This window comes from Urtica dioica, chromosome 2, assembly GCF_054948205.1.
Source record: "Urtica dioica subsp. dioica isolate 48M chromosome 2, U.dioica_male_clone48M_v1_H2, whole genome shotgun sequence".
NCBI lineage: Eukaryota > Viridiplantae > Streptophyta > Magnoliopsida > Rosales > Urticaceae > Urtica > Urtica dioica.
Window position 1 is genome coordinate 24,267,799 of NC_142757.1, and position 21,377 is coordinate 24,289,175.

General features: G+C 41.9%; 1 protein-coding gene across 1 annotated transcript; it reads right to left on the bottom strand.

Annotated features, from left to right (window-relative positions):
- Window positions 1-16,216: 16,216 nt before the first annotated feature.
- Window positions 16,217-17,312, bottom strand: LOC149404204 (GLABROUS1 enhancer-binding protein-like). Its single transcript, XM_089607969.1, has one exon. It carries the CDS (start codon window positions 17,162-17,164, stop codon window positions 16,388-16,390), a length of 777 nt encoding a protein of 258 aa, XP_089464095.1. The 5' UTR covers window positions 17,165-17,312; the 3' UTR covers window positions 16,217-16,387.
- Between the last annotated feature and the right edge of the window lie 4,065 nt (window positions 17,313-21,377).

The following is a 21,377-nucleotide window of genomic DNA, read 5'->3' on the forward strand; positions in this document are numbered from 1 at the left end:
GCCGTCCCTTAGCTGTAGATGATCTCTATCTCATCCAAGCACCTGAAACGTGAACAGAAAGGTGTGAACTACAAAGGGGAAACAGAGGGGTTGCCTCTGTTTACCTCTCTGACGCTCAACATTAGTAGGATTGAGGTGGTTTGTAGAGGGTTTAATGTTTAGAGGTCGAGACTTGAGAGAAACGAGCGAGGTACGAGTTCGACAGCGTTTCAGTACTCAAATTCGGATTACCTGGACCAAGGGAGGTACCTTGGTATTTATAGGCGACCAAGGAGCATCGTGGACAGCCCCTTGGCCGAGAGACGCCTCTGACCCGGCCATGGACGGCTCTGACTCGGCCATGGCCGGCTCTGACTCGGCCATGGAGGCCATGGCCGGCTCTGACCCGGCCATGGCCGGCTCTGACCCGGCCATGGCCGGCTCTGACTCGGCCGTGGAGGCCATGGCCGGCTCTGACCCGGCCATGGCCGGCTCTGACTCGGCCGTGGAGGCCATGGCCGGCTCTGACCCGGCCATGGAGGCCATGGCCGGCTCTGACCCGGCCATGGCCGACTCTGACTCGGCCGTGGAGGCCATGGCCGGCTCTGACCTGACCATGGCCGGCTCTGACTCGGCCATGGCCGGCCTTGAGGTGGCCGTGCGCCGGGAAAGGCTCGGGGAAGCCGCCATATGATGTCGTTGCCGTACCGGCCCGGGACGGACCGGTAACAGTCTTTGTGATATACGCACCGTTTTCTCCTATCCCGCGTTGTGGGGTCCCTCCTCATCGGAGACAGAGATCCTAGCTTCTCTTTCTGTAATCTAAGGATCCGGTAGGGTGTTGTGTTGAGAGGGACAAAGGATTGCTTCGGGGTCGGAGAAGGAAGGTCATTAGGGACCTGACAATCTCTGCGCCTTTTCCTTCGCGAGCTGGGACCGAGGGATGGTGCCACAAGTGTGGCGAGGCTCTTCTTGTTGGATGCTTGATTAACAACGTTGGGTGGTTGGTGTCCCAAGGTGACCTCTCTCGCGATCTCGCGTCGGGCATTGAGTTTTTCTCTCAAGTCGCTCCCGCGATTCTCCCTCCGGGAGTTGAGGCGGTCTCTCAAGTCTCCGTTGGCCGTTCCTATCACCCCTGGCAAGGGTATGTCATTCAAGTGACGTCCTCGACGGACACCGTGACCATCGATGTCGTCATCTCTCCGGGGTTTTGGACATAAATGGTGAGCTTGGAACGTTTCTTTCGCGACCTTGAGCTTGAAGTGGTCTCTCGAGGGTGTCCCCTCGAGGGCGCATGCGTGCGTTTAATCAATTATTGATGTCTTGGCGCGGTCGCCTGAGGGTGTCCCCTTGAAGGCGTGCGTGCACGTTCACTTTCGTGAGTTGCACGGTCGAGGCTGGTCTCGTTGGTTTTTGGTTTCGCCACATGGTTGGGGTCTTTCTCGTCATGGTCGACGTCGTCGATGATGTTGTAGCCGAGAAGGTCGGCGATGAGTGCGTCATTCACCCCAGGCCGCTCGAGCAGCTCAGAGAGTCTTCGGGCCGTGTCTTCACGGAGAGCGCTGTTGGCGTCGCCGGCCGATTCTTGGATGGCTGGTTCGAGGGGTAGGCTCTCGTTATCACGAGGCCCTTGATCCCCAATCTGGCGTTCCAAACTTCCCAAGGTGGATCTCGAGCTAGTCGCTCGGTCGGCCGCGGAGGTGACAGACAATTGACTCATCTATCGAGAGTTTTGTCGTCAAAGGTAGAAGAAGAGTAGTAGAGGGAATGCGTCGCCAAGGTCAGGATACCCCTCCTTCTAGCGCCAAAATGTTGTCGCTCGTTTTTGGACAACGATTAAGGAGCCCCAAACGGTTCGACCCAAGGCCGGACCAAGTGGTCGCGTTCGGGCTCGAGCGTGTCGGAGTCGGTATCCCGAGTCTTCCCTTAGCTGTGAATGTCCCTTGAGTTCATCCAAGCACCTGAAAAGGAAGAAAGAACACGTGAACTAGAAAGGGGAAACAGAGGGGGTGCCTCTGTTTACCTCTCCGGCGCTCAACATTAGTGGGATTGACGTGGAGTATAGAGGTTTTAGAGGGTGAGAGGCCAAAGATGAGAGAAACGAGTGAAGTATGAGTTCGACAGCGTTTCGGGACTCAAAAATGGATTACCTGGAACAAGGGAGGGACCCTTATATTTATAAGAGGCCAAGGGATGGTTTGAAGACCTCTTGGCCGAATGGAGGTCGAGCCTTGGCCGAGTGGAGGTCGAGCCTCTTCAACCTCCCGGCGCCGGCCGAGCCTTAGACGAGTGGAAGTCGAGCCTTGGCCGAGTGGAGGTCGAGCCTCTTCAACCTCCCGGGCACCGGCCGAGCCTTGACCGAGTGGACGTCGAGCCTTGGCCGAGTGGAGGTCGAGCCTCTTCAACCTCCCGGGCGCCGACCGAGCCTTGGCCGAGTGGAGGTCGCGCCTTGGCCGAGTGGAGGTCGAGCCTTGGCCGAGTGGAGGTCGGGCCTCTTCAATCTCCCGGGTGCCGGCCGAGCCTTGGCCGAGTGGAGGTCGAGCCTTGGCCGAGTGCAGGTCGAGCCTTGGACGAGTGGAGGTCGAGCATTGGCCGAGTGGAGGTCGAACCTCTTCAACCTCCCGGCGCCGGCCGAGCCTTGGCCGAATGGAGGTCGAGCCTTGGCCGAGTGGAGGTCGAGCCTCTTCAACCTCTCGGGCGCCAGCCGAGCCTTGGCCGAGTGGAGGTCAAGCCTTGGCTGAGTGGAGGTCGAGCCTCTTCAACCTCCCGGGCGCCGGCCGAGCCTTGGCCGAGTGGAGGTCGAGCCTCTTCAACCTCCCGAGTGCCGACCGAGAGACGCGTAAGTAGAGGTTGAGTGAGGTGAGCCTCGACCTCCCGAGCACTGGCCGGACGGGACTTGGCCGGCCGAAAGTCGGCCGGACGGGATTTGGCCGGCCGGGAGTCGGCCGGACGGGACTTGGTTGGTAGGGAGTCGACCCGACGGGACTTGGCCGGCCGGGAGTCGGCCGGACGGGACTTGGCCGGCTAGGAGTCGACCGGACGGGACTGGGCTGGCCGGGAGTCTACAGGACGGGACTTGGCCGGACGGGACTTGGCCGGCCGGGAGTCGACCAGACGGGACTCGGCCAGCCGGGAGTCGACCATACGGGACTCGGCCGACCGGGAGTCGACAGGACGAGACTTGGCTTGCCGGGAGTAGGCCGGGACGTGTTGTTACGGTTCTGCCCTTGTTTGTTTGGACTGGCCAATAATACAATGTTTCCACGTGGATCTCCGAACCGTGACGTCTATTGACATCTTTGCCCCTGTCGGTCGTCGACGGGCCGACAACAATCACCGAAAACAGAGGAAAATAGCCCCAGAGAGAAGAGATTTCACATAATTAAGGGGAGATTTTTGGTTTCCCCAATTTTTAATCCGGATTTTAGGGATTTATTTCTGATACTTTGGGCTTTTCTCTTGAGTTGGGATTTGGGATTTATGTCCATTTTTTGATGTTTTCGATGATGATTATGAGTTGTTCGATTTATTGAATTTGTTTGTTGATTTTCGCCTCTCTGTGTTTTCCGATTTTGTGATTTGTGTTGAGGTTGTTTTGACGAAAATTGGATATGGAATCTAAAATTGTTGTGAATGTTTGGGCTTGCTGAGTTTCAATTGATGGTGATGATTGACTTTGCTGATTTTGTTTTCTCATGCCTCTGTTTGGTTTGGGCTTGGCCGAGACTTGTGATTTTGCTTTTAGTTTAAATGATATGAAATTGTTGTTTTGGCTGTGGACTTGAAGTCAAGAGTCTGAGAAATCATGGTGTTAGATTATGAGAATTGATGTTATTTTTGGTTTGGGTTTGGCTAAGACTTGAGTCATATTGTTTAAAAGTGCCCACACACTAAATCTCACCTAAACTCTAAAGATTCTAGTGGTAGAAACTTTCGTGGTTGCTCACAGGTTCAAGAAGACTAGTGGGAGAGGCGAGCTGAATGGGGAGACGAGCATTTCAACCTTCCTAAGGTTTCTCAACAGTCAAGCTCCATTCGAGGTTGGTATCGAGTAAAAACTAAAAAAAATTTTAAAATTTTAAATTAGATGTTCATGCACTTTGTCTAGGTTGTAAAAACGTTTTACGAGTTTTTAAAGAAATTGTTATATTCTGCCGCTTGCTAGAAGCGATAAATCTTTTCTTAATCCTAGATCTATTCCAACAGCATGATGGTCATCTTCTACAACATGATCGTACGCACGATAGAGATATTTATGGACGAGTAATATTGTCTTGCTTGCTTTGCTTATTTACTTGCTCGTTTTATTTTTGTTGTTATTATCTCTTGTGCTATACTTTTTTTCATGTTAATAATACACATCCAAAAGACTTAACAACTCAATAAAACATTCCGTTACACTTAAATCTATTGCACTTAAGTCCCGACCGAATTTCAGTCCAGATTTCCTTGAGCTTAAAACATACCTACTGTAAAAGGGACGTATATTTCTGCTCGAAGCTTGGATTTGAATGGTTCTTGAACCAAATTAAAGGTCTGTGAGACATTGGAGTCGCCGTTTACGGCATTTTTACTCCGAGGTGTTCGCTGCCCGTGATTTTGGGATTTCTTGAAAATTTAATTTTTGAATTATGAATCCCGACTCCCATTCCAAGAGTTCTATAACTCAAATGGAAAATTTCGTTGAGCAAAAATGTTTTCCTAAATGTTATAACCATAATGTGTAAGATTGAAAAGTTTTGATTTTTGAATATTTAATTGAAATTGAATTTTTACAAAACTAGTTTGAATTTTGAAAAACCGTTTTCAATTTCAAACTTGAAAATATTTTGTCATCCAAATCAAATAAGTTTTCAAAATGTTTTCAAAACTATATTTATATCACTTATGTTCAAAATCTATGTGCTATTGAAAACTTAAGTGGGAGGTCTCCTCATAGACTAGTCAAAAAAGGATGCGAGAAGATGTGTAATCTCAAACTTCAAGTGTTCAAATGAGATAGAATTTCACACTTCCCTCATACTCATTCCCTAGTAGAAAATAGGAAAATGTTTGAGTATGTACCTTGTGCATTTATGCACTAACACTGCTCTCCATGAAACATGTCGATCTAAGATTCAATTTCTAGAATTCCACTCTAGCTCTCTATATACAAGGAAATGTGTTTCCAAACCTATAAGAGACGATGTGCAACCCACGATCCCCAACCCTAATGAAAAGTGAAATTGTCGCCAGACTAATAGTCACCCTTGTTGCCCTCTCTTCAATAGAGTACTCAACGGTGCTTTGTGTTGATCATTGCACGAAGAGCTACGTCCGAGAGTGAGACGATGAGACAAGGCCTTCCCTCGGTGGATTGTTTTTTCAAAGTTGCTCTCTTGGACTAAGTGGTTGGTTACACACTTAGATGCAATCCCTAGTAATCCTCCCTTGAGGCACTCAAAAGGATGTGAGTGATCAAACGTTTTTACAAGGTGGCTAGTCAAATTTGATGTATTGATATCTTGGCTATACATTAATGATGAGTCATTTAGTTATGAAAGGAGACTCTTTGCGGCCTTCCCTTGAAGGAGTAAAGTGTCATTTCGTTCATAACACCTTTGGATTTTTCCTGTTTTGTTCATCCTAAAAACTTAAAAAAAAAAAACTTAAATCCTAAACCAAAAGACTAATCATAAACTTGTTTCAACTTAACTTCAGCAAGATGTCTCTCAACCCTCTCTCAATCATCCTTTCCTAAAATAAACTAGAAGGCGAAAACTACGTTGATTTGAAACGTAACCTCAACATCGTCCTTACCGTTAACAATCACAAGTGGATACTCACCCTGTGTCCTCCTCAAACGAATGATGATTTGACTCAAGAGGACAAAGACGCCTTAGCAGTCTGGCTCCGTTCTGATGAGATTGCGAGATGCTATATTTTAGCATCGATCAATATTGTGCTCCAGCAGCAACATCGTGATATTGAGACAGCCGCCGACATGCTCTACAATCTCCATGAGATGTTTGAAGGGCAAGGGCGTCAGGCCATACAGCAAGCAGTCCGACAGTTTATGAACTATCGTAACATAATTATGTTTTTTTTGTGGATTGTTAAGTATTTTAATTTTTAGATTAGTTTCGATATGAATTGTTAAAAATTATTATTTATTATCTTACTCGTTGATTATTCGGTTCATTATTTAATATCCTTATTTAATTTACGTATTAAAACCGAGTTCGACTATAAGTTCGAATCTTTTGAATTGAAAAAAAGAATATCAACGAGAAACGTTTTATTTGTGCAAGAAATGAAAGAAAGTTCGACTACGGACCGAGGGCTTGATTATTTCGTAAATGTTTTATTATATCGAATCCAAAATTTATTTATAATATGGTTAACATTTAAAATAAACGATTTATTTTATTTTAAATGAAAAGGTTCTTACGTTATTTATCTACATTCTCAAGTATCTATAACTTGTCAATAAAAAGAAACATGTCAAAAATATTTTCTAAAACCTATTTAAGAAGGGTTGTGTCGAGTTATTTTCGAATAACTTGTATACATTAAAATTTTAGTGAGCATTTCTTTGTAGGTTCTTTCTTTTTAATTTCAACACTCGGAAATCTATTCTAAGCAACGGGCTTTGCCCAGTCGAAAGAATAGGTGGTCGAATATTATATGGGACATTTCTTAGCTTAGATTAGAGAAGTAACCTGAAGGCCTTAGTTTTCAGGCTTCGATTTTTTTTTCTTTGTGTCTCTGTTCTGTCTTATGTGTTCTCTGCTGCTCGTGTTTGAGACGCTCTGAGTAGTGCAACTAGGAGAACGTTCTGAATACGTTCCATATGAGCTTTATTTTTAAGTCTAGGTTGCTATAAGATCTAGCAGCGAGCAAGAAGGAGCTTACGTGGACGGGGTTTTAAGTAAATCTATGGAATACCCTTTTTTCTGAAGAGAAGGTTTCAGGATTCGAAAGAATCGTTATACGGGTAAGCGGATTTTAGGCACCTACAATATCAAGAAATATTATATATATCCTTATATATACATATATTGTACGTGCATCTTTATGTGTTTTCTAGTAAGCAAGAGTAAAATAAGCCAAAAGATAAGTCACTTTCAAGATTAAGCGCTTTAAGCCACTAATGAATTGGGAAACAGAATTAGTCCAGCTAACGAAATTGGCTAGAGGTAACTAGGAGCCCAAGCTTTTGTTATGTATTTAGTTAGCCTCCCTCAAGAGAATCCAGCCCTAGTGAACTGGTTATGAGAGACTGTGGTTAAGACTCGTATTCAAAACTGAGTATGGTTATGTTAGGATCTCCGGGAATCATATCCTAAGATCTTATAAGTCACGATTTAATAAGAAAAAAGAATATACGTTAAGGCGGGGATGAAACCCGAGCTTAGCAGTCTCTCATGCTAAGTTAATTAAAGAGAAGACATGGAATGGTGCCCCCGACATATACCCTATGTTAGCAAGTACCTGTTATCCTTCATGGTGGTAACACATGGGTATTAGGCAGGAGATTCTGCACCCTAATGTCTGGCGCCAATAAGACATGTGTAGTGCAGATATCATTAAGGGATCCCGAGTACAGAACATGTATTGTATGATGGGAATCGCCGGGACGTAAGCTGGTAGATTCTCAAATAAGTTACAATTGCTGGGACCTAAGCTGGTAATTCTGTAGATTATGATAGAAGTATGTCTGTTATGATGCGAATCGTCGGGACCTGAGCCAGTGGATTCTTATGTAAAATGAATCTATCAGGACCTAAGCCCATTGATTCTTAAGTAAGACGAATCTATCGGACCTAAGTCGATTGATTCTTAAGTAAAGTGGATCTATCGGGACCTAGTAAGATCTAATGAAGTCCACTCTTTTGTATTATCTTCCTCAAAGATTACGTTTCGGAAGACTTTGGTGTCATCACATCGAGTCCATGAAGGAGGAGTTCCATATCTGATCCTGTGGAGGCTTGTACGTTCAAGACGAAGACGGATTGTTAAAGCTTTTAGTTCGTGAGCTAAAAACTGTAAGTTTTCTTAAACTCGTCTTTTATTTGATATGGTTGCTTGATGAAGTTTCTTATGATTAATTAATTAAGTAATCTAGATCTTGTTTAATAACCATGTTAATAATTAGTTCTTGTTAGTGTAATTATTCTTTTCGGCATTTAATTGATTATTTAAGGTGCATTAATCACCAACGCGCTCAAAGATTGGACCCACAAGCTTGACGATGCACTATGGGCATACCAGACGGCCTTCAAGACTCCTTTTGGCATGTCTCTGTACAGTCTCGTCTACGGCACGGCATGCCATCTTCTGGTGGAGCTCGAGCATAATGCGGTTTGGGCGATGAAGAGTCTCAACTTCGACAAGAACGGGGCAAGGAAACAAAAGCTTCTCCAACTCAACGAACTCGACGAGCTTCACCACGACGCACACAAAAATGCGAAGATCTATAAAGAGAAGAGGAATGCGTGACACGACAACAACATAAAGTTGAAAGAGCTCCGAGGAAATCTCAAGTCAAGGTGGTCCGAGCCATTCCAAGTCAAGCAAGCCTTCTTGTCCGCAACATTTGAAATCAAGAAAGCCGTTGCCTACCTCAACCTCATTCCATAGAAATCAGTACTCCACCAAGCAATTGACGTTAACTAAAGCGTTTCGCGGGAGGAAACCCGTGTTTTCTTTCGTTGCATTTCCTTATTTAGTTCTTGTTTGTTTTAATTTTATTTTGGTGTGTTTTTATTTTGTTTCTGGTAGGAATATTGCCCACTAGAAGATTGTGATTACTAAATAAGATAAGAAGTTACTTTATTAGCATCATATGATTAGTGGGTTGAGATCTGATAACATTCAAAATTAATAACAACTATCATCCATAGTCTCCGTATCAAACTGAATCGCATGCTGTGCATCCAAGATCGGGCGGTGAACTAAAACTTGGTCGATGACTGATATGTGCTTGGAAAGCCTTATCTAAAGTCATATATGTGGAATACAAGTGAAGGATGATCACTTAGTGGGAGCATTCTGCACTTGTGGTAAGTGTACGACCCGGACAGACCTTGCCTGTAGATGTGTCGTTTAAAGACCGTTACGACACACTAGCCAGGGTCACAAATGATGGTCACAGTGACGCTTGATCTTAATCCTGAAGTGATCATGGAGTTCTAGGTCGTGTTATCGGGTCCTTTGATTCATCACGTTAAAGGCCAATGAAGGTTGAATAAATTGATGTTTTGGGAACTTAGGACACGACTGTAGAAGAAAGTGGTTACAGATACGGAATCCAGCCTTCCTTGAAGAAGGTTAATGTTCTCTCACCTAAGAGTTGATTCCAGAACCGATTGATTGTGTACACTTCCGAAATTGGCTTATGTTCGGTTGAATCTTTCGCTGGGGAAGCAACGATTGTTAGGGCTTATATGTAACGAGAAAGGTATAATGGAACAAATTGACCTATCTCGGTACGGGCAGAACCTGGAGGGTCATGATCACGTACTGACTAAATCAATGGACACTCGTTATGATGAGTAAATATAATTCTAGTATTAAATGAGAGTTCAGTCTTATCTTACACAGTGAAGTATTGACTAAGATTAGGCGAATCGATCGAAAAAAAGAAATGATTTTTTTCGTCTTTTTGATCGGATTTGTTAAGCTTCTATTACTAGGTCCATCGTCCCCGATTCGGCTACGATAAAGGCGGATAAGAACGTTAATATAATAGTATGTATTATTAGTATAATCTCACTCACTATCATAGTGATTGACAACATTAAATTCCAAAAAGGGTATTTTGGGAATTAAATAAATATTTATAGTAAAGCTGTTTATTTATTGCTAGATCAAGTAAATAAACTTATTATTTATTGTTGGACAAGTAAATAAGTGTTTAATGGACGTAAATCTATTGGGCCTTGAAAAAGCAAAAAAAAAAAAAAAAAAACAAATCGCCTACCCCTACGGTGTTGGACGTTTTTTGCACTGGTGTGGTAACCAGTATTTTTTCTATTTTTCTGCTCCTAAAATATAGGACAATAAATAGGAGATATATTTTCCTATATTCTCTCTTAATATTTAATGTAAATATTAGGAGGATATTTTGGAGAAAATCTAGGAGAATATATTTTCCTAAGTTTTTCTCAACAATAAAATATTTTATACTGTTGTATAAAATAAAATCCTAGATACTAATCTGACGGATGAGAGAAAAAATAGGATTCACTTGTTGAGATCTAATGGTTAAGATTTAATCCAGTAATGCAAACACAATAAAATGAAATAATATCTTTTAGAATATTCTGGAATATTCTATAAAGATACATTTTAAACTGCTAGAAATAGAGGACTGATATGAAACAAAATTTAACCGAATTGCCAAGGAATTTTGTGGCCTCTTTCCCATGAGTGTTCCGACCTAGTTCCTCTACTCCTTCCGCTCGGAATTGCTTCAATTCTATTCTTGGAAATAAGAGAGAAAGATCGAAAACACGCCGTTTCCAGATCTAGTAAGATATAACGAAGCGTCTTATCTTTCTCGGAGGTTACGTTTCGGAAGACTGATGTCATCACATCGAGTCCTTGAAGGAGGAGTTCCAGATCTGATCGTGTGGAGGTTTGTATGTTCAAGACGAAGACGGATTGTGAAAGCTTTCGGTTCGTGAGCCAAAAACTGTAAGTTTTATTAAACTCGTCTTTTATCTGATATGGTTGCTTGATGAAGTTTCTTATGATTAATTAATTAAGTAATAACCATGGTAATAATTAGCTCTTGTTAGCGTAATTATTCTTTTCCGCATTTTAATTGGTTATTTAAAGTGCATCAATCACCAACAGTTTCTGTGTTAACATCTTTGGAAAAAAAAATATTCTTATATTTTAATGCTTTAAATAAATAAATAAAAATTTCTCGAAAAATACAGTCTCATCGCGACGAGCTGCTTTTCAATGCGCCACGATGAAACCCTAAAATAGACGCGCTAAAACACATTGCTCACCGCGGCGCATTCACCGGCCATCCCGACGAGGTGAATTCTAACGCAGCGTGGTGACCTGTGTTTTAGGCGCTAGCAGGCTGCTTTTAAAGAAAAATTCGAGAAATTTCCTCTTTTTTTCTCAAACTGTTGTCTCTCCCTCTCTTTCTCCAAAAATATTCGCACCATAACCCATATTACCAAAAATTCATTTTCCAAATGATTTTTCTTATAGCAAACATCAAATCCTTCATTCACAAGTGTCATTCACCTCTCCTCGTCATAAAAAAAAAACAACTTTTGTGTGCATTGTCACGACCCACGAGCAGCGAATGATCGACTCAAAATCATATATAACTCATAATATAAACACATATTAAACAAAGTAACTCGGAGAGTTTATATATATTCAAGTAGTTAACTGAAAATCCGGGGATATTTTTCGCTTTTAATAAAAGCTTAGTCTTATAGCGAAATTTTTTGCTTTTAATGAAAGCTTAGAGTCTTATAGCGATTCATATACATATATGTTCTAGATAGCATTAACAAATAAAAATAATCCCTGATTTTTGAGAACCCATAGCCCATAGGTCAAGGCGATACTCGCTCAGTATGAGTCTTCAACTCCGCTTCCCGCTTGCGAGCTTTTCCCTTATCTACATTACCAAGGATCATAGAAACTATGAGTCGAATGACTCAGTAAGCAGAAGTCTAACCTAGAAAAGAAAAGCAATCTAATGCCTTGTGACGTGCAAACAAGCATATAAGAATGCAGGATGCAATTCTAACCTGTTCTAGATGATGACTAATGTGTGCACACTCTAACTAGTACCTGCCGTCCGCAAGGTTACACACATTCCCTGCTATAACCTTTATAACGACAAGAGACCAGTCTTAAACTTCTAGCAACAGTCATCCAGTGGCCTAAGTGTTTTATCACTTGTCTGGGATCCACTAGCACCGTCTTCATCGTTACGTCAGCGCTTGCTGGTCTCTTGCGGCAACGAGCTCGCGATTCGTGACGTTCACCCATTATTGCACGGGACGCTCAAGGCAGCTCCCGCTTGAGTTTCCAGCCCGACAATGCTCACGATTTGCGACCTTCACCGATCGTGGAACGGGAGTGCTCGTGGAAGCTCCTGCTTGAGTACTCAGCGCCATTCAGACCGGTATGGTCCTCGATACAAGTCAATGACTTGTAGTTACCACCGACAACGGTTTCATTACGATTTGTACTCTGCGACACACAAAGTACACACCTATGCTACTTACATGAGAGCATCTCGAGATAAACCACGAAAGAATTATCGTTTCCCTTTTATGCTCGTTAAGTGTTTTAAGTTGAGGACTCGAGATGTGACTCCCGGTACTTCTACCCTCGATTCGAATCCGAGAGTCGATTTATCCTCTCATGTCTCCCCCGTTCTAACGGGTCAAGCACATAACTTAAGGGATAAGTATATCACGAAACAAAGGTTGGGTTCCAACGAATCTACCTTTGAACCTATCCGGAAAACCCAAGACTAAGTTTTCGAGAAAAGTGACTGAAGCCTTAATATTGAGTTTATTCATTTTAAGGCTTTCACTTACTGTTGTTTACTATCACGTAAATGCACTAAGCATGGTTATTCCCTGGTAAGTAGTTGAGTTATGTCTCCGCACTTACCCGGAATAGTCACGCGGTAACACTTTTTTGTCTTGACGAGTCACTTCGTTTTGGACGCTTCCCGAGATTCTTGACACGTCCTTGAGTACATCGAGAGAGTTAAGATTTCCAGGTGAGGTTCCGTTAGTTATATAACTCGAGAATGTTGAAGAGTTGGGGTTCATTGTTGGGATTTGTCGCGTGTCGGTTTAAGGTTCGAGAATTTCTTTTATTAATTTCCGGTCTTTCGAAAATTAATCCTTATTTAAGACTCGTAACCATCCGTACCGAAAAAAGTACGAAACACGATTTTATTACTTTATTTTTAATGAGTCGTATATAAATAATCTGGAATCTAACAATCCAAGACTCCCAGATTATTAATCTTTCAGACGAACATTCCGCTTGAAGACGCATACTTGCAAATGACGTTTAACCCACCGCTTTCAGCTATGTTGGAGACCCTATGCAAGTCGGGTAAGACCTACAACACCAAGCGGAACAACTACTCGGGACGCGAAGATCCAAAGTTCCTAGCAATCACCAAGGTGAACATAATCGCGAAGGTGGGAGTGCATTTCATCAACACATTCTACCAAAGTCATCACTCGCACGAGGTCACCTTCGACCAGCTTGTCCTCCTCTATTGCATCGCCATCGGCCGAAGCATCAACCTCATGCGAATTTTTCACGACCACGTCGTCCATACTGCGAACATGGCAAGAATGGTCTAATCAGCCACGGGAACCTAATCACGACGTTATACCTTAAAGAGGGGAGTCCAACAACCCCTATCGAGGTAAGCTTACTTCTCATGTGCATGCATGGTTCTATATGCATGACAATGTAGACAATAAGTTTGAGGGGGGTAGGGAAAATACTTTGCGGGAGTATTCTTTTAAATTAGGTTTATTTTTATTTTATGTTTTTATTTTGTTTTGTTAGAACTTGGTGTTTTTGACTGCTTAGATTGTTGCGTTTTTGCTTGCCGATGATACTGTAAACTCTTAAGCTTTAGATTTGGAGTTAAGTTGCAAATTACTAAGTGTGAAAGATTTTTTGTTGAGCTTTGCGTGACCATGTTTAGACTCGAAATTTGTGTCTCAAAACTTAGGGGACTTCGAGGAGTTGCCCAGTCGATTACTTCAAAGAAACACTTACAACACTCTAGATGCTTCTCCGATCCCTAGTCTAGACGAAATCGAGTGCTCACTAATCTCGTTGGGATGATATAGGCATTAGGAAAAGCCATTTCAAGCCAAAGAGCCTACCCGAAAAATCTAATCACGTAGAACTCACCACAAAAGGCCAAACACTAATCCATTCTCTTTTCTAAGTCAGAAAAAAGCCAATCCGAGAAGTTGGAATTCCACAAAGAAGCCATTAACATTAGCGACTCGTGAGTGACTTTGAGTGAATTCTTTCGATTTAATGACATGCTTCTCGTGACTAGTTTCTATGCGTTTTTGTTTGGGTCAAGCGACTATATAGCCAAATAGAACTTAAGCTTTTGCAAAATAGTCATAGTTTGTCAACTATAAGCAAACTAGCCAAAGTAAGATTAATCTAGGTTAGATTAAATTTAATACCAACGAACTATAAAGACATAATGTAAGGTTTATGACGGCTGGATTAAAATTAATCGAGGCAGGATTAAATTTAATGACAATCTGGAAATCGATGATCTGAAGCAGAACCGAAACACCTTCTTCTTCGGTGACGCGATTCTTGCGTCCTCGACGCTCGCGATGTTCCCGATCGATCCGACGGCGGCGGCGAAACCGGATCGATGCGGGAGAAGACTCGACGGTCTTAGGGCGCCTTCTTCGAAGACGATTCTCTGAGCAACGTCGTCACCGGAGGCGGCGATGACGGAGATGGCGAGGGCGGCGAGATCGCGGAGGGAGTGGTGGTCGAGGAGGACGAAGCCGATTCCGCCGATGAGGACGAAGTCGATTCCCCCGGCGGCGAGAGTGAAGCCGATTCCGTCGATGAGGACGAAGTCAATTCAATCATCTGATTAAAGTTTTTGAGAGATGACTATTTTACGAAACAAATGAAATTATGACTATTTCGCAAAAGCAATAGTTTGGGATTGGCTAGTTCATATCATTTTTCCTTTTTATTTTTGGTTCATTAGACGCCACGCCGGTGATTGTTAGTTTATTTTGATTTTTGTTTCGTGAAAAAAAAAAAAGAAGAAAGAAATAAAGAAAATACAAAAAAAAAAGTTTATTTTATGCTTTTGTTTTAGCTTTTAATGTAGTGTTGAGTGAAATTTCTTATAGAGATTAGTTTGATGTCTAAAGTCCAATTGTCTTGAGTTGAAGTTTGAGGGAAGAATTGGGAAAAGCATGTCTTGAGAAAAGAAACGTTATTAAAAGGCGAAATTCTATGCCAAAAACGTGGGGAGGGTTGAATGAGGGTCGAGTGAGTGGAAAATCATGCGTGTGCAAGCTTGTTGGGTTTAGGAAATATTCAAGCTCTCTTTTTCCAATTTGAAAATACGACACATCTGTAGGAGCCAAAAAGAATGGTATACATCGAATGTCGAATGACATACATAATGCAAGGTATAATACTTTTTGATCTATTAAGAGAAATTAATGAGTGTTATACAGGTAGTAGACCTATATAACACTCGTTAAGTTTATTATAAACAAAATCTATCCAGAGATCTCGGCAACCAACGATCGTTTCAAAACAGTAGAGTAAGCCATCTACTTTTTATAAAGATGGGGACCTATTAATAACTATGCAGAGTTTCTCTAGTTCCAAATTATATATTCAAGCGTGCATTACTTTGTTACTACTAAATTTTCTTTACCTGTCATTTTAAGAAATTATATTCTTTGGAAAAGCTCTGGGACTGGTTTGTGTTTTTAAAGACTGGAAATGCAGGATGCATAGAGGCAAGCTAGAGTACTATAATGTTTATAAGGTGCATTCTACAAATGCAATTCCGTTCTCCTTTTCAATCCCCAAAACGTTTTTTGTGTTATGGTGCAGTAAAAAATATAGAAACTTGTGATGTTTTTTGGCCGCTTTACAGCGCTACTTAAGGAGTAAAAATGTAACACCTTTAGTCAAGAGAGTATAGCAAAAAAAAAAAGGGAAAAAGAAGCTCATGGGATGAGCATTAGCATATTTGGTCATGAACATTCAATTTTTGGGACCTATGCGACAAGCAAGACACCTTTGTTCTTCTAGTAAAGCAATCAAATGAAGAAATAATATGACATAAGTTGGCTGTGACAAAACCACCAAAGATCAAATAGGAGATACAATTTTACCAATTCATGACAATGAGTAAAAAGGTTATGAAATAAATAATTTGATGACTATTTCATATTTGATAAACTTAATGTTAAGCATTCCTCAAATTGTGGCCTGCATATTTTCTAATGCTAATGTAATATCTGTATTCAATTGTAGGTGAAAAATTGAATTGAAATATTGTGGCAATCTGTAGTTGTTAACCAAGTAAAGAAACAAAACCAAAAAAGTTAAACTACTAGATGCTGCTCAAAGTTAAGAAAGGATTGAAACCGAATCTCAATTTTAACTTTCATCAAAATGAATATCACGCCAGAAAATAACCAAGAACACGGGGTAAAAACTGAAGCTTTTAACATTCCATACTTGAGAACAAGTTCTTGCAAACATACAAAAAAAAAAGTAGGCTTCGAAAGTTCGACTTCCAGTTAATAGAACTAGCATTACCGCAACTATAATAAGATAACTATACCCAAAAAAGCAGACAGAGCACAGCATGCCTAATTACTTACTTGTCCGGCTTAAGCGCTTCGAAGATCAGTCTGTTCAGCTTGCTGGTCAGCTGGTTCTTCTTGTCAGTGAGCTCGAACTGAGAGAGAATAATCTGCTTACACTGGGCAACGAGATCAGCCTTCTGGTCCCCCGAGATGAGAGCGAGCCCATGGGTGAGCATGCTTTCCGGCAGCGAACTGCCCTCCAAGACCTGGCCCAGGAAGGCCCAATCATCGCCAGCCGGAGTGGAGAGCTTGGGCTCGGGCGTCTCGGGCCCGGCGCCCCAGATCTGCTTGGAGAGCTGGAAGATGTTGATCTCGTGAGGGTCAGTCGGGTTAAAGCTGCTAATGGCGAGGCATCTGTCGTACTTCCTCTTGAGGCTTCGGATTTTGTCTTTGAGCTGCTGCGTCGTGAAGTCCTTCTCCAGCTGAAACGACGACTTCTTTACGAGGTCGTGGAGCGCCGCCGTGTCACCGCTCCCGTTCGAAGCAGTGAACTCGAGCATCCCTTTCAAGATGGCGATCTCGTCGCCCTCGCTCCACACCTTGTACGACAGGACTTTCGGATCTTTGGAAGTCGTCTTCTTCCTCTTCGACCGCCTCAACGCTTCTTCTCCGTCGATGAGGCGACGCTTCGCCGACGTTTTGTTGCACCTCTCGCCGTTCTTCTCAGCCGGCTGGGTCTTCGCCGGAGTTTCTTCTTCTGCCTCCGAGGACGACTCTTCCAATACCTCGTCCGAGGACGAAGCGGACGGCGGGTCGTCGAGAAGGGTCATGCGTTTTCTTGGAGACATGGATGATTCGAGGGTTTTGGAGAATTCTAGGGCTTTGACGACGATAAATTAATCATTTCACTACGGAAGAGAAGACGAAGCGAAAAAAGGAACCTCTTCTTTTCTCGACCAAACTAAATATACCTCTTTACTTTACCAAAAGTAAATATGCCTCTATTCTAAAAGGGAATAGAATAATAAGGGTGTACATGTCATAACTCATAACAACATTACCAATTTACGACATAAGATATATTCGGTTTTCGCAAATTTCTTTCCGGCGCTGATCTCTTTCGGTTACACTTGACACTTAATATTTTTCCTCTCTGTCGTATTAAATTAAAATAATTAAATTAATGTTAACTCTTATATAAGTAATAAATTAAAATAAATATAACCTTAAATCAAAATTAAATAATTAAATTTATATTTATCAAGAGATGACTTCATTTCGTGTTCGAATCACAACTCTAAATCTTGGATTCTCTATTCGAATATGTAATTTTGATGACTATCAATTATCGATTTTTACACCTTACATTTTTCTCTGTTCTTCACGATTCATAGACTGTTATTTTTTTTTTGGTTTTTAAATAAATTACATATATAGGTAGAATGAATAAATATAATTGGTGTTTACGTATAAATATTATAGTCAATATCAATGAAAAATCAATAAAAAGAAGATTTGTGGCACTGTTATTTATTTCAAGGTATAATTTTGTCATTTTAGTTAAACAGATAGTATGAACTCGACATTTTTGAAAACCAAAAGTTAAACTCGACAATTCACTAAAACACAAGGTATATATGTGTCATTTTCCCTATTAGAATATATATAATTATTATATCATGTATTGACTATTTATTATTTTCTTTGTATCTTCTTTGAACTCTTATGCAGTATAAAACTCTAGCTTTTCTTTTAACTCTATCTCAAATTACTCTTCTCCCTCCTTGCAATATCATCATGGTATCAGAGCACAAATCATGTGACATCCATCTAGTTGTGCTAGGATTATAAACTTCGGTGGTCGAGCATTTTAGGAATTTGACTCTGATTTTAGGGTCACTCTCTTTTTTGGCTTTGTTCGATTTTGGATTTGGGGATTTGGTTATTGGAGTTTGCTTTACTTCTTCGATATGTCGGGTGTTAAAGATGATTCGCTTCATTCTATCAACTTAGAATTATTCATATGGGAATTATGAAATGCGAAATTTCTTGAAAGCGAAGCGTATGTGGGGTTATGATTCTGGAACCTACATGAAAGCAATGAACGAGAAATATGAAGGCTTTGCAGAACAATTGAATGTTTGGGATGCTTCTAATTCCAAAATCATTACTTGGTTCAACAACTTGATTCTTCGATCGATCAGATGCTCAATTTGCAAAATAAGAGGTGGCTAAGGAGGCTTGGGGGCATTTCAAAAGGTTTTACACACAGTCAAACTTTGCAAAGGAATATCAATTGGAAATTAACATCTGGGCTCTTCAACAAAATATTATGAGTGTTCAAGAGTTTTACTATACTATGTCTAGTCTTTGGGATTAGCTTGGTTTGACTGAGACAACAAAATTACGAGCATTTCCTGCTTACATTGTTTGAAGGGAGGAACAACGACTTGTTTAATTTTTTATGGCTAATCTGGATGAGTTTGAGGGTCTTCGTGGAACAATTTTAAATCGCAATCATCTTCCCTCAGTTGATAATGTGGTTAATGAGTTGTTGGCCAAAGAGATGTGCAAGTCTCGTGTTGATAGGAGAAGCATCAACAAAGGGATTATGCCTCCTTCTGATAAGAAATTCCTTGTCTAGCAGCCACATGCCATGTCAGCCCTCTCCCACATAGGTTTGCCCTCTAATAGCACATCAGGAACATCTTCCTATGGGCTCTTGACTCTGTAACCTTACATCATGTGTCAACCGATTCTAAATCATTTCCGTCCATTAAACCATTGGACCGGACCAGACCGTGCACAGCCCTAATAAGAACATTGTGTCGATTATTGAGAATCATATTATTTCATATTTTGTTGGGCTCAACGCGAGGCAGTTCTTCATTCATCACATTTTGCCCTTTATCAACTCCTTAATTTGCACTTGACGCTATGATTTCTTTCGATACCAAGCGTACACAAAGTGGAAATCTTTTACGATTTTTGTGTTTTGTATAATACATAACGTCAACATCGTCCTTTAACAAAGCAGGCTCCATCGGAATCGTACCCATTGCATAATGGGACTTCAATTTTAAGTCATATTTGAATCTGTCTATATCGATTCTCTTGTAGACCTTATCGACTAACTCAATGTAGACCAAAATGTTAATGCTCGAAAATGGATGAACACTCAATAACCAAAGTGGTTAGATCCAGGATCGGACCCTTTAACCCCACTAAGGCCAAATTGGTACGAGACTCTCCTATCCAATCTCTTGTGTGTGGGATGATAGTTTGCGTCATTGAGTTCCCTCCAGTGTGCTTGAATGTTTCTGAGAAAAAGAGAACACTTTAGCTAAAGGGGGCGCGGAAGCAGTGCCTCTAGCGTGCTCGGACACTCAATATTAATGTGATTGCGTTGGAGGCGTAAGAAATCTCGAGAGAAAGATCTCAGCGAGATGTGAATTCGGCAGAGCTTCGAGTCTAAATAATTTTTTCATCCCATCCCCCCTTGCGGAGGGGGTATTTGTAGGATTAAAGAGGCTCAAGTAGCCCCCCTGGCCTTGCCTTGGGTGACAATGGAGTCTGCCACACGGGTGGCCATGGAACCTTTGACCAATGTTTAAATAGGCCACTATGGGCCCTCAGATTGAGTGTTAGGTTGACGGGCAGGGCACTACCGGCAAGGTATTAAGAATCCGGTCAAGAGGCCTCCTAGCCGGGCGGCAGGAGGATGGGTAGGGCCCTCCCAGCCGGGCATTAGCAGGCTGGCCTGGGGGCCTCCCGGAATGGTGGTAGGAGGACGACCATGGCCCTCCCTGGCTGAGCGTCGAGAGGCCGCCCGAGTGGCAGGAGGATGGGCATGACCCTCTTGGCATGGCGTCAAGAGGCCGGCCAGAGGGCCTCCTTGGTGGGTGGCATGAGAATGGGCAACGCTCTTCCGGTCGGGTATCAAGAGGTCGGCCAGGTTTCTCTCGACCAGGCATCAGGAAGCCGACGGTGGCCTTCCCGTTTGGGTGACAAGTGGACGATTGGGTCCCTTCCCGACCGAGCATCGAGTGGTTGGCTTGGGACTTCCTATAGTTGGATGTACGGTCCGCTTTGTTTTCCTCTTCCAATCGCAGGGTTGTATTGTCAATGGTGCCCACAAAAAGAGTTGTAGTCTTTATTTTGTACATTTGATGTAATAAAGTCTCACAAAGACTCTTGCTTGTAATTGCTTATTCATTTAATAAAAAGTTGAAACGTTCATTCATTCTTCCTTGTTTGAAGCTTTATGATAAAACATTAGTCTTTAGTCCATAAACAAACTTAACAACTTACAAAGAGACAAATGTAGATTTGTATGAACAAACTCTTCATGGTTTGCTTAAAACGATATATTCGCAATCTAAGGGTCAAAGGACTATTGACCTCAGTACGATTGTTAGGAGAATCTATTATGTCTGGTTATGGGGCATTGAGAGTTGGAGACTCTATAGTTCTTCTAGGTATCTTCCGAAGGTACTAAATTCACCAGTGCACTTCTAGAGACAATATAAGAACAAACCAATTAACCTCTTATGTCCCGAACTCACTACGTACGAATTGCATCGTGCTTACCTTAATCCTGAAATGAGACATACCATTTCACAGCTTACGTATTCTCATTTGCAAAAGTCAGAGTTCGGACTCACTATGTGATTCTGAACACGACCTATTGGTGAAGTACTAAGTTGTGAAGATGTCATGAGTAACTTTGTAAAGTTCTCATAGATATGGAATTCATGTACAAGATTGCTGGAATGCAATGTATATCACCTCATGCTTTATTCTTTGGAATGTGAATAAATGAATTGGCAAGTGTCAAAATTGAGTCAAACTCTTTTGGATGAAACAATGTGAGTTGTTTGCTCCTCGTCAATACATTGTTTCTAACTTATTCACATGCGACAAAGGAGTTGAGGAAATAACAGCTAGAAGGGTAAAATGGTAATTTTGTAAATCCCGACTAGCTGATGATATTCATGAAGGGTAAACATCGATAATATTCAATGGATCCACTCCTTACAATTAGGTTGAATTCTTGAGTAG

Excerpts from the sequence above, each read along its gene's own strand:
- LOC149404204 (XM_089607969.1), bottom strand. The coding sequence starts at position 17,164 with ATGTCTCCAAGAAAACGCATGACCCTTCTCGACGACCCGCCGTCCGCT.